Source organism: Hyla sarda, chromosome 4 (genome assembly GCF_029499605.1).
Source record: "Hyla sarda isolate aHylSar1 chromosome 4, aHylSar1.hap1, whole genome shotgun sequence".
In the NCBI taxonomy this organism is placed as follows: Eukaryota; Metazoa; Chordata; class Amphibia; order Anura; family Hylidae; genus Hyla; species Hyla sarda.
The window spans coordinates 374,694,662-374,710,029 of record NC_079192.1 but is presented as its reverse complement, the minus strand read 5'-3'; the positions used below and the strand labels follow the sequence as shown (position 1 = coordinate 374,710,029).

General features: G+C 44.3%; 1 protein-coding gene across 4 annotated transcripts in view; it reads left to right on the top strand.

Annotated features, from left to right (window-relative positions):
- The window catches only part of GRIA1 (glutamate ionotropic receptor AMPA type subunit 1), a 310,401-nt gene that overhangs the window by 183,809 nt on the left and 111,224 nt on the right, over positions 1-15,368 (top strand). For all 4 annotated transcript variants that reach the window (XM_056516840.1, XM_056516836.1, XM_056516838.1 and 1 more), the window contains exons 5-6: positions 3,767-3,820; positions 11,803-11,964. In XM_056516840.1, coding sequence (XP_056372815.1) covers positions 3,767-3,820; positions 11,803-11,964 — 216 coding nt within the window. The remainder of the gene's footprint in view (positions 1-3,766; positions 3,821-11,802; positions 11,965-15,368) is intronic.

Sequence of the window (15,368 nt, the reverse complement as noted above, 5' to 3'; positions counted from 1 at the left end):
CACTGACACTTCCCCACAAGCTATAGTTTTAGTTTTTGTTACGTCATGGGCGGCAATGAGAAGAGACACTAAATTGACATCCTTACCGTTGAGAATATCATTCTTGAAGTTGGCCAGGATGAAGTGGGCGCGGAGCTACATTGGGAATGACGGCATTGAGTCCCATTGACATAACAGAAAGTTGTGGCTGAACTGTCGGGGCAACGAAACCGAAGGAGTGGCCGCCCGATTCTCTAAGTTCTCCAACCTAGTGGAGAGAGAATTAACCAGGGTGTGTAGCTGTGAAATGGATGTATGTAAAGTCTGCATAGAAACTTCCCCCGAACTGGTGCCCGCCTCGTAACTAGGACCAGCTTGCTCGGTGACCAACAAGCGATACAATTCTGCTTTGTGGGCTGTGGCCGGTATTGGAATCCCTCTGTGCACCAGTTCTGCTGTCAGCTTAGGTATTGTCCAAATACGTAGGGACTGAATACTGCCATGTTCTTTGGCCGTGTTATCCAGAACGGAGCCAGCATCCTCAATGTCCGATGCGTGCAACATACCTAACAACACAAATAGTAAAATTACCGCGTGCTTTGGTACACTTATTAGACAACTATTCCACCATGCCATACCTCTTGTTATCAACCAGTCCAAAAATCAACTGTAACATGACTTACCTTGGCATCTGAACCTGAAAATGAAAATTAATGACAGCTGCAAACTTATCATTAGAATCGTGCTGAACGGAACCTGCCTGATGAACGATGAGGTCTGAAAATGTGACAGACCTCCCGACAATAACCGTGACCTTGCTATAAGTGGAGACATACTCACAACCTGTGACATGTGAAAAATAATGTGGAATAACGTAGTAGTGCCCAAAGACGTGTTGGGCAGAACTGTGATGATTTTAATACCCATAGACGTGATGGGTAGAAGACAACGGCAGGACATAACTGTGTTTTCGTAGACTTGTGACTTGGATCCTGACCTATATGACAAATCAAAAACAAATAGCTACCCATGCTTAAGTACTACCGACCCTCCTCCTGCGAGGACACGCACCTAAAGCCCCGGAGAAAGAATGTCACTGTAGACGCTCCGAACTGGAGTGCTCTAACCGGACTAATTGCCTATCTTCTAATGATGGGAACCTGAAACAACCAAGTACATACCAATGCCTATAAAGTCACCTGAATGCGATACCAGATGTATGGTGGTTTGGAATGAGTACCCAATGATGCGATGGGTAACGCATGAGATTTTTTTTTTCAGTAGCACAATTACTTGCCATAATATGAACCTTGGGTCGATTATGAAAAGACAAACCTAAACTGGAAACTGATCCCTGTAAGTGCTGCTGAAATATCATGGATTGAAAAAGAACAAAAATTACTCACCTATGACCCCCTAGACCTAGGACTAGCCTCATGGCACCTACCTGAGCACAACCGATCTCCAGCTACAGTACTCTGTATCGGTTGCACAGCACCACTCTGAGGTGACGCGACAAACCACTTAACCGTACCCTTAAACAAAAACATACATTTTTCATCAGAACATCGTATGTACTAACATGCCAATGAACCTCTACTTCCCCTAAGACCGGACACAATGAATTTCCCACTTAAACTTCTGTATTTAGGACTATACTAATGACACCAACCTGGCCACAACAACAACTTATTACAAACACTGTATCACGTCCGTTCCTGTATGGTTGTATCATGAGATGTAGCGTCAAACCACCAGAAACGAGACCTTAGGCCAAAACATGAACTTAATTAGAACATAGCGTATCATTAACCCTTAAATATAAATTTAATGCCATCGTACCTGCGATTCTAATGACATGAACTCCTGGCTACGTCATGCCACTGATCCAAGATGCTGAGAATATATTTACTACACAAAACAGGAAATGTTGTGTTAGTAAAATCAACAAATATGCATACGTGATGGTTAATAAATATACAGATGTTTCAGTACATCACCCCCTCCCCCTATTATTATTATTTTTTTTTTACACCATAGCTGCATGAGGAAACACGTACCCCACAGTAACTTCCCGTAGTGCCCCTAAAAGCTGTATGTGCGGCTGAAGTTCAGGGCTGATTAGTGTACATTGTGTGCCATGAAAGGAGCATCTGCCTGCTCCTGACACATGTAATCTGACACCACCGTGACAAGGAGGCAATGTACCTAGTGCCCCTTCTACCATATATTACCATTAGGGGGCCTGCCATGGTGCAGAAATCCTATGGCAACAGTGCCTAGCACCCTGAATCCGCAATTTCGCCGCACGGGTTGCCGCCTGCTAGCCCCCTAATAACCACTGTGCCAGCCATGTTCGGGCACCCGAGCCCCTGGCTGCCAATAATCTACGTGTGCCCACAGCCTGGGGGCTTGAGCATATGACAAACCTGTCACCCGTGGAGCCACGCTAGCTCCTGACTCATGCCGTACTCTGTTCCCATAGTTACAGATGCCCAAAAAGGGGATGAAGCGAACCCGTGCTCGCCCCTCATACTGCCACCAGGGGCCGGCCCTAAGGCAGAACTCCCAAGGCGACAGCACAGACCCGTCTGCCTACAAGCTAGATCTGTACTGCTGCTGCCCGGGAAGCCGCCCGCTGGCCCCCCCCCCAACAGTTACCGCATACCGACGCCAACCATGCCAGCATGGTTTCAAAACATGCCCGCCCTATCGCCACTGGGACCTCACCCCCCTCCCAGTACACTGAGGACAAGCAGGGCTCTGTACACTGAGGACAAGCAGGGCTCTGTACACTGAGGACAAGCAGGGCTCTGTGTACTAAGGACAAGCAGGGCTGTGTGCTGTGAGGACAAGCAGGGCTTTGTGCAGTGAGGCTCTGTGACATGCTATGGGCTCACACATGAGGATAATTAACTAGTCAGGAGCCGGCACAGAGCCCTGCTTGTCCTTTCCTCACTTCCTGTATTTGGACTCCTCATAGGTAATAGCTGCGGGGACAGCATTTTTTTCACCCATAAATATACAAATTTTTTAACCAAAGTATGTTACAAATATACATATAATTGTATTATCTACATTATATAAAAAGTTTTTGTTGATTACAGGTACACTTTAATATTACGGATATCTCCCACAAGTAGAGGAATAAGTAGGACAGGCTCTGCAGTTGTTTCCTGCTGGCATTCAGGATGAGATACTTTCCTTTTTCCTATAGGAATTGTTGTCCTCGAATTTATTATACATCTGTTGATGTATCTTCTTATTTTCATGCATTGATTTAATATACTTTGGCAATATTAATCTACAAGTATCAGTGTTTTATTTTGTTTTAATTTGAAAATATTTGTCTCACTTTACACTTTATAACTCTATTTCTAACTCCTTTATAACTCTTTCTGTTGGCATAACTGCAAGGGCCCTACAGCCTGCCCCACTTTTCCTCTAAAACACTAATTGTATTCATCTTTTAATTAGAATAAATCTATTTAATAGTATTTACCTATTTAGTATATTTACTTGGTATTTACTTACTTTCTTATCCATTGCTCATTTTAATTTGGAGATAATCATGAGGACTGTTATATATATATATATATATATATATATATATATAGTACTGTATATTTTAGTTTATGGCACATCTTGTACTTGCAGTATGTTCTCTTGCCATTTTTTTTCTTGACCACACGCTCAGTTACGCAAGGCTCTAGAACGCCTACAACGTTTTCCACAATGTGTTCAGTGAAGCTGTGATAGTAATTAACCAGATTTCTCTTCCTTGCAGATCATCAAGCTAGAAAAAAACATTGTCGGATATCATTATATTCTTGCAAACCTGGTAAGTGAAGTATAGGATTTTAGAGGAATTTGCAGAGGCGGGCTACACTGCTGGAGTTTGTTCTGTGCTGGGTCATTGTGCAAATGGAAGCATTGTTGATAAGCATGTGGCGAGCGCATTCGTTCTCATGTGTTGCCAAAGGAACCAAAGAACAATGCCGTGCTGCAGCGCTCTATGCATGTTAGCAGCTGCTATGTAATTGTGGGCTTTGTTATAGAAAACAAAACAACAAATATTTTCAATTTGTGCAGAATTTATAGTCTACAGTGGCTGCTTTCAATTTATTTACTTGGCAATGCAGCAGCTGAATCGCTCAAAATAATAGACGCCTTCCATATTTTAAAACCCGTTTTACAATATAAGTAAGAGGTTAAAAAAATAACAAATAAATGCAAAACATCAAGAGACAATTAATTAAGGATGATAAAGGTTGGTGTCAGGGGGAAAGAAGAAAAAAAAGCATTTGATCCTTCTCTCTGATTACGAGTTACTCCCCTTTAACCATAAGTGATGTAGGCTTTATTTCGCTCATGTTACAGCCCATTTTGACCCAACCTGATTTGTGTGTCCATAGCTGTACTTCTGCACAGTGAGGATCTGTTATTATCATAATATTGTTCTAATAATGTTTTTTCTGAATTTCTAAATAGTTCTTATGTTTCACTTTTTTATATGAAAATTATTATAAGCCTGAAACGGTATGCTACCCTGTTAAATTAAATACAAATAAATAAATCAATAAAAAAAACACATGCATGCTCAGCCACACCAAGAAACAGGAGAAATAGTTATCACCCAATAGCTATTACATGTATACGGTTACCCTTAAAGTAATTGCCCCAATAAACAAAAGTTTATATTACTCTTTCATGTATTGGGTGGACCCAGGTCTTGACCCAATAATAGAGATAAGTGAATCAATTTGTTTCAAACTGATTTTTCTCCAAATCTAAATTTTATGAGATTTATTTCAGTGACTTGTAATGTACATAGCCCTCCTTTTTTACAGTGTGTGCCTCACCACTCGGTTAAATTCACTAGATCTGTAATGTGGGCTGGCTAGAGGCAACTGGTAATGTTGAAAGCATCACTGCTTACACTCACACCCTTTGTGGGCTGGACAGTCGGCACCCAACCAGCAATATGCACTGAGCAGCACAGCCTACCGTGTATGTAATGCTGCTTAGCATACTGAAGCGGAGACCCCACTCTGTGTACAGTGGCAGGGACTTCCTTCAATGTATAAGAGCAGGGACTCCTTTACTTGGCTATATTGCGCAGTCAGAGTGAGGGTGGTATCTGAGATTGAGACTCAAACCTATCAAAACTTTTGACATGTTCCTACTACATGTCAAATTATATATATTTTTTTATATAATGATAATAACACTTTAAGAATAGGTTCCTTTGCTAGGCCCAAAACACATTAAAGGGGTACTCAATCAACTGGTGCCAGAAAGTGAAACAGATTTGTAAATTACTTCTATTAAAAAATCTTAATCCTTCCTGTACTTATTAGCTGCTGAATACTACAGTGGAAATTATTTTCTGTTTGAAACACAGAGCTGTCTGCTGACATCATGAGCACTGTACTCTCTGCTGACATCTCTGTCCATTTTAGGAACTGTCCGGGGTAAAAGGAAATCCCCATAGCAAACATATGCTGTTCTGGACAGTTCATAAAATGGACAGAGATGTCAGCAGAAAGCACTGTGCTCGCGATGTCAGCAGACAGCTCTGTGTTTCAGAAAGAAAATAATTTCCGCTGTAGTATTCAGCAGCTAATAAGTACAGGAAGGATTAAGATTTTTTAATAGAAGTAATTTACAAATCTGTTTAACTTTCTGGCACCAGTTGATTAAAAAAAAAAAAAAAGTTTTTCACCGAAGTACCCCTTTAAAGTGGCCATAAACATTGAACAGAAATAAGTAGATGCTGTAACACCTGTTTAATGAATGAATGTCTGATGTTTCACAGACATATCCATTTAAGTAAAGGACAAATAATATTTCTGGAAACATTCTAAGGGCATTATCAATATTATTGTCACGATGCCGGCTGGCAGGTAGTGGATCCTCTGTGCCAGAGAGGGATTGGCGTGGACCGTGCTAGTGGATCGGTTCTAAGTCACTACTGGTTTTCACCAGAGCCCGCCGCAAAGCGGGATGGTCTTGCTGCGGCGGTAGTGACCAGGTCGTATCCACTAGCAACGGCTCAACCTCTCTGGCTGCTGAAGATAGGCGCGGTACAAGGGAGTAGACAGAAGCAAGGTCGGACGTAGCAGAAGGTCGGGGCAGGCAGCAAGGATCGTAGTCAGGGGCAACGGCAGGAGGTCTGGAACACAGGCTAGGAACACACAAGGAAACGCTTTCACTGGCACGATGGCAACAAGATCCGGCAAGGAAGTGCAGGGGAAGTGAGGTGATATAGGGAAGTGCACAGGTGATAACACTAATTGGAACCACTGCGCCAATCAGCGGCGCAGTGGCCCTTTAAATCGCAAAGACCCGGCGCGCGCGCGCCCTAGGGAGCGGGGCCGCGCGCGCCGGGACAGGACTGACGGGGAGCGAGTCAGGTACGGGAGCCGGGGTGCGCATCGCGAGCGGGCGCTACCCGCATCGCGAATCGCATCCCGGCTGGAGGCGGTATCGCAGCGCCCCGGGTCAGTGGATCCGACCGGAGCGCTGCAGTGAGGAGAGTGTAGCGAGCGCTCCGGGGAGGAGCGGGGACCCGGAGCGCTCGGCATAACAGTACCCCCCCCCCTTGGGTCTCCCCCTCTTCTTAGAGCCTGAGAACCTGAGGAGCAGACTTTTGTCTAGGATATTGTCCTCAGGTTCCCAGGATCTCTCTTCTGGACCACAACCCTCCCAATCCACTAAAAAAAAAGTTTTCCCTCTGACCTTTTTGGATGCCAAAATCTCTTTGACGGAGAAGATGTCCGAGGAGCCGGAAACAGGAGTGGGAGGAACAGATTTGGGAGAGAAACGGTTAATGATAAGTGGTTTAAGGAGAGAAACGTGAAAGGCATTAGGAATACGAAGAGAAGGAGGAAGAAGAAGTTTGTAAGAGACAGGATTAATCTGGCACAAAATTTTGAAAGGACCAAGATAGCGTGGTCCCAGCTTATAGCTAGGGACACGGAAGCGGACATATTTAGCGGAGAGCCATACCTTGTCTCCAGGGGAAAAAATGGGAGGAGCTCTTCTTTTCTTATCCGCGAATTTCTTCATGCGTGAAGAAGCCTGTAAGAGAGAATTTTGGGTCTCTCTCCATATGATGGAAAGATCACGAGAAATTTCATCCACAGCGGGCAGACCAGAGGGCAAGGGGGTAGGGAGGGGGGGAAGAGGGTGACGGCCGTACACCACGAAAAATGGGGATTTGGAGGAGGATTCAGAGACTCTGAAGTTATACGAGAATTCGGCCCATGGTAGAAGATCTGCCCAGTCATCCTGGCGGGAGGAAACAAAATGTCGTAAATAATCACCCAAGACCTGGTTAATTCTTTCCACTTGTCCATTGGATTGAGGATGATATGCAGAAGAAAAATTCAATTTAATCTTGAGTTGTTTACAGAGAGCCCTCCAGAATTTAGACACGAATTGGACGCCTCTATCCGAGACGATCTGCGTAGGCAACCCGTGAAGACGAAAAATGTGTACAAAAAATTGTTTAGCCAACTGAGGCGCTGAAGGAAGACCAGGAAGAGGGATGAAATGTGCCATTTTGGAGAATCGATCAACGACCACCCAAATAACAGTGTTGCCACGGGATGGGGGTAAGTCAGTAATAAAATCCATACCAATCAGAGACCAAGGCTGTTCGGGGACAGGCAGAGGATGAAGAAAACCAGCGGGCTTCTGGCGAGGAGTCTTATCCCGGGCACAGATAGTGCAGGCTCGCACAAAGTCCACCACATCTGTCTCTAGAGTCGGCCACCAATAGAAGCGAGAGATGAGTTGCACAGATTTCTTGATGCCCGCATGACCTGCGAGATGGGAGGAGTGACCCCATTTGAGGATTCCGAGGCGTTGGCGTGGAGAAACAAAGGTCTTTCCTGGAGGAGTTTGCCTGATGGAGGCTGGAGAAGAGGAAATCAGGCAGTCAGGAGGAATGATGTGTTGAGGAGAGAGTTCAACTTCAGAAGCATCTGAGGAACGAGAGAGAGCATCGGCCCTAATGTTCTTATCGGCAGGCCGAAAGTGAATTTCAAAATTAAATCGGGCAAAGAACAGAGACCACCTGGCCTGGCGAGGATTCAGCCGTTGGGCAGACTGGAGGTAGGAGAGGTTTTTGTGATCGGTGTAAATAATAACTGGAAATCTTGATCCCTCCAGCAGATGTCTCCATTCCTCAAGTGCTAATTTAATGGCTAGAAGCTCTCGATCCCCGATGGAGTAGTTCCTCTCCGCCGGAGAGAAGGTCCTAGAAAAAAAACCACAAGTAACAGCATGCCCGGAAGAATTTTTTTGTAGAAGGACAGCTCCAGCTCCCACTGAGGAGGCATCAACCTCCAATAGGAAGGGTTTAGATGGGTCAGGTCTGGAGAGCACGGGAGCCGAAGAAAAGGCAGACTTGAGCCGTTTAAAGGCGTCTTCCGCTTGAGGAGGCCAAGACTTGGGATCGGCATTTTTTTTGGTTAAAGCCACAATAGGAGCCACAACGGTAGAAAAATGTGGAATAAATTGCCTGTAGTAATTGGCGAACCCCAAAAAACGTTGGATGGCACGGAGTCCGGAGGGGCGTGGCCAATCTAAGACGGCAGAGAGTTTGTCTGGATCCATTTGTAGTCCCTGGCCAGAGACCAAGTATCCTAGGAAAGGAAGAGATTGGCATTCAAACAGACATTTCTCTATTTTGGCATAGAGTTGATTGTCACGAAGTCTCTGAAGAACCATACGGACATGCTGGCGGTGTTCTTCTAGATTGGCAGAAAAAATCAGGATATCGTCCAGATATACAACAACACAGGAGTACAGGAGATCACGAAAAATTTCATTAACAAAGTCTTGGAAGACGGCAGGGGCGTTGCACAGGCCAAAGGGCATGACCAGATACTCAAAGTGTCCATCTCTGGTGTTAAATGCCGTTTTCCATTCATCCCCCTCTCTGATGCGGATGAGATTATAAGCACCTCTTAAGTCCAGTTTGGTAAAGATATGGGCACCTTGGAGGCGATCAAAGAGTTCAGAGATGAGGGGTAGGGGGTAGCGGTTCTTAACCGTGATTTTATTAAGACCGCGGTAGTCAATGCAAGGACGTAGGGAGCCATCTTTTTTGGACACAAAGAAAAATCCGGCTCCGGCAGGAGAGGAGGATTTACGGATAAAGCCCTTTTTTAAATTTTCCTGGACGTATTCAGACATGGCAAGAGTCTCTGGGACGGACAGAGGATAGATTCTGCCGCGGGGTGGAGTAGTGCCCGGGAGGAGGTCGATAGGACAATCATAAGGCCTGTGAGGAGGTAGAGTCTCAGCTTGTTTTTTGCAAAAAACATCCGCAAAGTCCATATAGGCCTTAGGGAGACCGGTTACAGGAGGAACCACAGAGTCACGGCAAGGGTTACTGGGAACCGGTTTTAGGCAGTCCTTGGAACAAGAGGACCCCCAACTCTTGATCTCCCCAGAGGACCAATCCAGGGTTGGGGAATGAAGTTGAAGCCAGGGAAGTCCAAGGAGAATTTCAGAAGTGCAATTGGGGAGGACCAAAAGTTCAATCCTCTCGTGATGAGATCCGATGCACATTAGAAGGGGCTCCGTGCGGAAACGTATGGTACAGTCCAATCTTTCATTGTTTACACAATTGATGTAGAGGGGTCTGGTGAGACTGGTCACCGGGATGTTGAACCTGTTGACGAGAGAGGCCAAAATAAAATTTCCTGCAGATCCGGAGTCCAAGAAGGCCACAGTAGAGAAGGAGAAGGCAGAGGCAGATATCCGCACAGGCACAGTAAGACGTGGAGAAGCAGAGTAGACATCAAGGACTGTCTCACCTTTGTGCGGAGTCAGCGTACGTCTTTCCAGGCGGGGAGGACGGATAGGACAATCCTTCAGGAAGTGTTCGGTACTAGCACAGTACAGGCAGAGATTCTCCATGCGGCGTCGTGTCCTCTCTTGAGGTGTCAGGCGAGACCGGTCGACCTGCATAGCCTCCACGGCGGGAGGCACAGGAACAGATTGCAGGGGACCAGAGGAGAGAGGAGCCGGGGAGAAGAAACGCCTCGTGCGAACAGAGTCCATATCCTGGCGGAGCTCCTGACGCCTTTCGGAAAAACGCATGTCAATGCGAGTGGCTAGGTGAATGAGTTCATGTAGATTAGCAGGGATTTCTCGTGCGGCCAGAACATCTTTAATGTTGCTGGATAGGCCTTTTTTAAAGGTCGCGCAGAGGGCCTCATTATTCCAGGATAATTCTGAAGCAAGAGTACGGAATTGTACGGCATACTCGCCAACGGAAGAATTACCCTGGACCAGGTTCAACAGGGCAGTCTCAGCAGAAGAGGCTCGGGCAGGTTCCTCAAAGACACTTCGAATTTCCGAGAAGAAGGAGTGTACAGAGGCAGTGACGGGGTCATTGCGGTCCCAGAGCGGTGTGGCCCAAGACAGGGCTTTTCCAGACAGAAGGCTGACTACGAAAGCCACCTTAGACCTTTCAGTGGGGAACTGGTCCGACATCATCTCCAAGTGCAATGAACATTGGGAAAGAAAGCCACGGCAAAATTTAGAGTCCCCATCAAATTTATCCGGCAAGGATAGTCGTAGTCCAGAAGCGGCCACTCGCTGCGGAGGAGGTGCAGGAGCTGGCGGAGGAGATGATTGCTGAAGCTGTGGTAGTAACTGCTGTAGCATAACGGTCAGTTGAGACAGCTGTTGGCCTTGTTGCGCTATCTGTTGTGACTGCTGGGCGACCACCGTGGTGAGGTCAGCGACAACTGGCAGAGGAACTTCAGCGGGATCCATGGCCGGATCTACTGTCACGATGCCGGCTGGCAGGTAGTGGATCCTCTGTGCCAGAGAGGGATTGGCGTGGACCGTGCTAGTGGATCGGTTCTAAGTCACTACTGGTTTTCACCAGAGCCCGCCGCAAAGCGGGATGGTCTTGCTGCGGCGGTAGTGACCAGGTCGTATCCACTAGCAACGGCTCAACCTCTCTGGCTGCTGAAGATAGGCGCGGTACAAGGGAGTAGACAGAAGCAAGGTCGGACGTAGCAGAAGGTCGGGGCAGGCAGCAAGGATCGTAGTCAGGGGCAACGGCAGGAGGTCTGGAACACAGGCTAGGAACACACAAGGAAACGCTTTCACTGGCACGATGGCAACAAGATCCGGCAAGGAAGTGCAGGGGAAGTGAGGTGATATAGGGAAGTGCACAGGTGATAACACTAATTGGAACCACTGCGCCAATCAGCGGCGCAGTGGCCCTTTAAATCGCAAAGACCCGGCGCGCGCGCGCCCTAGGGAGCGGGGCCGCGCGCGCCGGGACAGGACTGACGGGGAGCGAGTCAGGTACGGGAGCCGGGGTGCGCATCGCGAGCGGGCGCTACCCGCATCGCGAATCGCATCCCGGCTGGAGGCGGTATCGCAGCGCCCCGGGTCAGTGGATCCGACCGGAGCGCTGCAGTGAGGAGAGTGTAGCGAGCGCTCTGGGGAGGAGCGGGGACCCGGAGCGCTCGGCGTAACAATTATATTGATGTTTAGGAGCTCTTTCAGTCCAATACTGACCAATAATCTAATATTGACTGTAAGTAAAACAATGCCCAAAATGTCCTACCAGGACACTGTGATCAGTAGATTCTAGTCAAGACAAGAAGAAAGAGTAAAGTTACCAAGGCATTACAAGAGTTCATAGAGCTATTATCATGAAATGGAATAGATTGAGAACTGTTGTGAATCTAAACATCCATATCAAAGACTCCCGTTAACGGTAAAACCTCTGTATATATGCTTTGAATTTCTGTACTTATGCAAAATTTTGATTTTTTTCAGGGCTTCATGGACATCGAATTGCAGAAATTTAAAGAAGCAGGAGCCAATGTAACAGGTTTTCAACTAGTCAACTACACAGATGCAAGGGTATCCCAGATCTTACAGCAGTGGAAAAACTATGATGGCCGAGAACAACCTCGTGTAGACTGGAAGAAGCCAAAGGTTAGTTGTTAACTATAGTTACCAGTGTGTTTTGGATACTGGAATCCACAGCAGAGTCAAGTGGTGGCTCATGTCTCCATACCACCCAACTTTCCATTAGACAAGAGCTTGGGGCTTACATTCATATTCTTTGAGAATGGTGGATATTTTGGATATATTGCTGACTTCGTGGTGTCTGTGGAGGAGATCAATGAAGGTTCCCACTGCCTATAGAATGGGATGAGATGGACCTAACCAATGGCCTATTCTCAAAAGGAGATATATTAGCAGGCTGGCTTTTTCAACATACTGTCTTCCCTAGACATTGCATAGCAAAGGCAGAGTTTTTGAGATCAGCATCAGAACCTTTGGAAACAGACACAATTTTATTTTTAATAAAGGGGTTTTCGACTTTGAACAATTTATTTTAGTTAGAGTGTCCTGAGGGTATAACCTGTTCCTGGGAAATTATTCTATGGCAAAACCCTAAAAGAGTTTAATTCCTCTGCAATACCTCCACAGGAGAAATTAGTATTACAAAGTTTCCTGCAACAGCATGTGATCCAGCCAGCACCTTTAAAGGGGTACTCACTGGAAAAAAAATTTTTTAATTAACTGGTTCCAGAAAGTTATACAGATTTGTAAATTACTTCAATTTAAAAAATCTTAATCCTTTAAAGTACTTATCAGCTGCTGTATACTCCAGAAGAAGTTCTTTTCTTTTTTAACTCCCTTACTGTCTGACCACAGTGCTCTCTGCTGACACCTCTGTCCATGTCAGGAACTGTCCAGAATAGGAGCAAATCTCTATAGCAAACCTCTCCTGCTCTGGACATGGACAGAGGTATCAGCAGAGAGCACTGTGGTCAGACAGAAAATAAATTCAAAAACAACATAAATTCCTCTGAAGCATACAGCAGCTGATAAGTACTGGAATAATTTTTAAATTTGTAAAGTAATTTACAAATGTGTTTAACTTTCTGGCACCTGGTGATTAAAAAAAATGTTTTCCAGTGGAGTACCCCTTTAATGTTCATTCATATATTTATTTCATGTTATGTAAAAACGTTGTAGAACATGGTAAGAATATGCCTTATTCAAAGTCCTTTTAAGTAGAAAACACTGTTCAACTGATGCCTTTTAGATTTTCAGTCCCTCCTCATGGTTCCCAATTTAAACAATGTAATACACAGACATGTCAGGGCCTTCAATGTATTTTTTCAAGTTAGATCTTTAACAATTCATCTTCATGTCCATAACCAGATTTACATGGAATCCTTTAACCTTCTTTGAAGATCGATGTATTATCAGATTTTGGCTGTTTTATATAGGACCATTGTGGTGTATTGTATTGAACTCAAGTACCCAGGCTCAATACACATCAACATATAATAGTTTATCTTTAAGATCGTAGCAGGTGTAATGCCTCTTGTGTATCTGCTAGGCTAATTTTCCATAACGTCTTAGTTAACTCTCCAGTCAATCATGTGTTACTCTATCTAGCTTGTATACAAGCTCTAAAGAACAACAGCTGTTACATGGAAATAAATAATATATAATGCTGATAGAAACAAATAGTTGGTCTGGCAATTGTTCCTATTGTTCTTATTATTCTTACCAAACCATGAGCATAACTGACAGAATAATTCATACATCACATATAGTACTAGAATGTTGCAAATGAACATGTTGTAGACCCTCCTATGTCCCTCAGGTGTAACCTACAGCTCCTTAGGTATCTCATATGTATGATTTAATTTAGTCTCGGTTGGGGTAACAGTCCCCCTGACATCATTGAATATAAATAATATGTTCCATATAAAACAAATTCCTTATGGAAATACTCTTGTCACTGTGTTACTTGCTAGTGTCATCAGTCTCAGGGGGTAGTTTTTCATCTTGTGGAGACCACTAGATGGCTAAGAAAGTCTTATAGGCCAGGTAATATTTCCTGGGAAGAAATGCATGCAAATAAGTTCTACTCTAGAAGGAAGAAAACTGCCTTTAGAGCCACCAATTGGACGTACGTAGAAGCTACTCCCAAAGGATGGCACTAAGGGAGAGATTATTAACACTGGTATCTTCAGTATATTGTGTAGGTCCCAAGTTGCTATTGATGACATTTGAGGATTCAATATTTTAGGCATTTTGTGTAACCATTCCATTGCGACATCACTGAATGAAAAGCATGGCAACTAGAGATGAGTGGATTCATTAAGTGTGTTTTGTATTTGAATCTGAATTCAAAATTGCCCCCATTGCACTACAACTGCCCATACAAAGTACAGTATGTATGGAAGCAGTGACTCCTGTCAAAGACTTCTCCTGCAAAGTATAATGGGAGATGATAAACATTCATTGGGCTGGGCACAGAGCTCCCTGTCTAGTGAATCTACTGTTACTGGCACCTGATAAATCTGTATGTAACATCTAACTGTGCCAAAAATGGCATAAGAAGTGGAGACCTATAAATGCACTATATATCCATAAGTGTTTTAAGTAGTTTTTTTTTTATATATAAAGCAAGTTTAGGTTATGTACATACTGAACACTTAGAAAATCTCCCTAATATACTGTATACATTGATATACCTAAATACATTACAGACCAAATGTACAGTATGCCAAAAAGGTGTGCTTCTGAATTGCAGAATCTGTTGGATTCCAGAAGCTGTTATAAAATAATTCATAGCATGCAGAAAATAGTGTATGTACAGAGGTAGTCTACCTTAGCAAAATTGGTTTTAGGGGATAATACTGTATATCCATCCAAATGTAGTCCAATGGAGGCTGTCTGACTCAATAGTATGTATGACCCTTGGCACTGCTGTAAAGGCTCCATGAACTGGACTCTGCTGAATACATAATCCCGTGAAGAACTTCACAGTAGCACAATATCCATCCAGCTTTGAGATATATATATATATATATATATATATATATATATATGAACCAAAGACAGTGCTGCGCCTGTCTTTGGTTTCTGTCTATGGAGGACTTTGATCGAGTCTTTTTTTTGGACGCTGGCACCACCATTGTTTCTGGACTAGATAAGTAGTGCTGCATTATTTTGGGACTATATATATATAATATATATATACATATATATATATATATATATATATATATATAACAGCCAAGTCATTAATAAACTCCATAACAACTACAGTCTTTTATATGAGGTTGTCATGCATCAGGACCACTGTCTCAGACCACTAATGTGTTTGGATCTAGAATGAATTAGTGTTGAGCTATGACATGGAAAAAAAACAGGGTCATATCCCACCCAATATAATATTAAACAGATTTTTGCTAAGATTTTTTGGAGCAGAGGTGGATCATGACCATCTATTTAGATGCTGCGGAGGGAAATGAGGAGATGTTATCATGTATCACATCTGCAGCTTGGTTTGCCCTCTTTGAAGC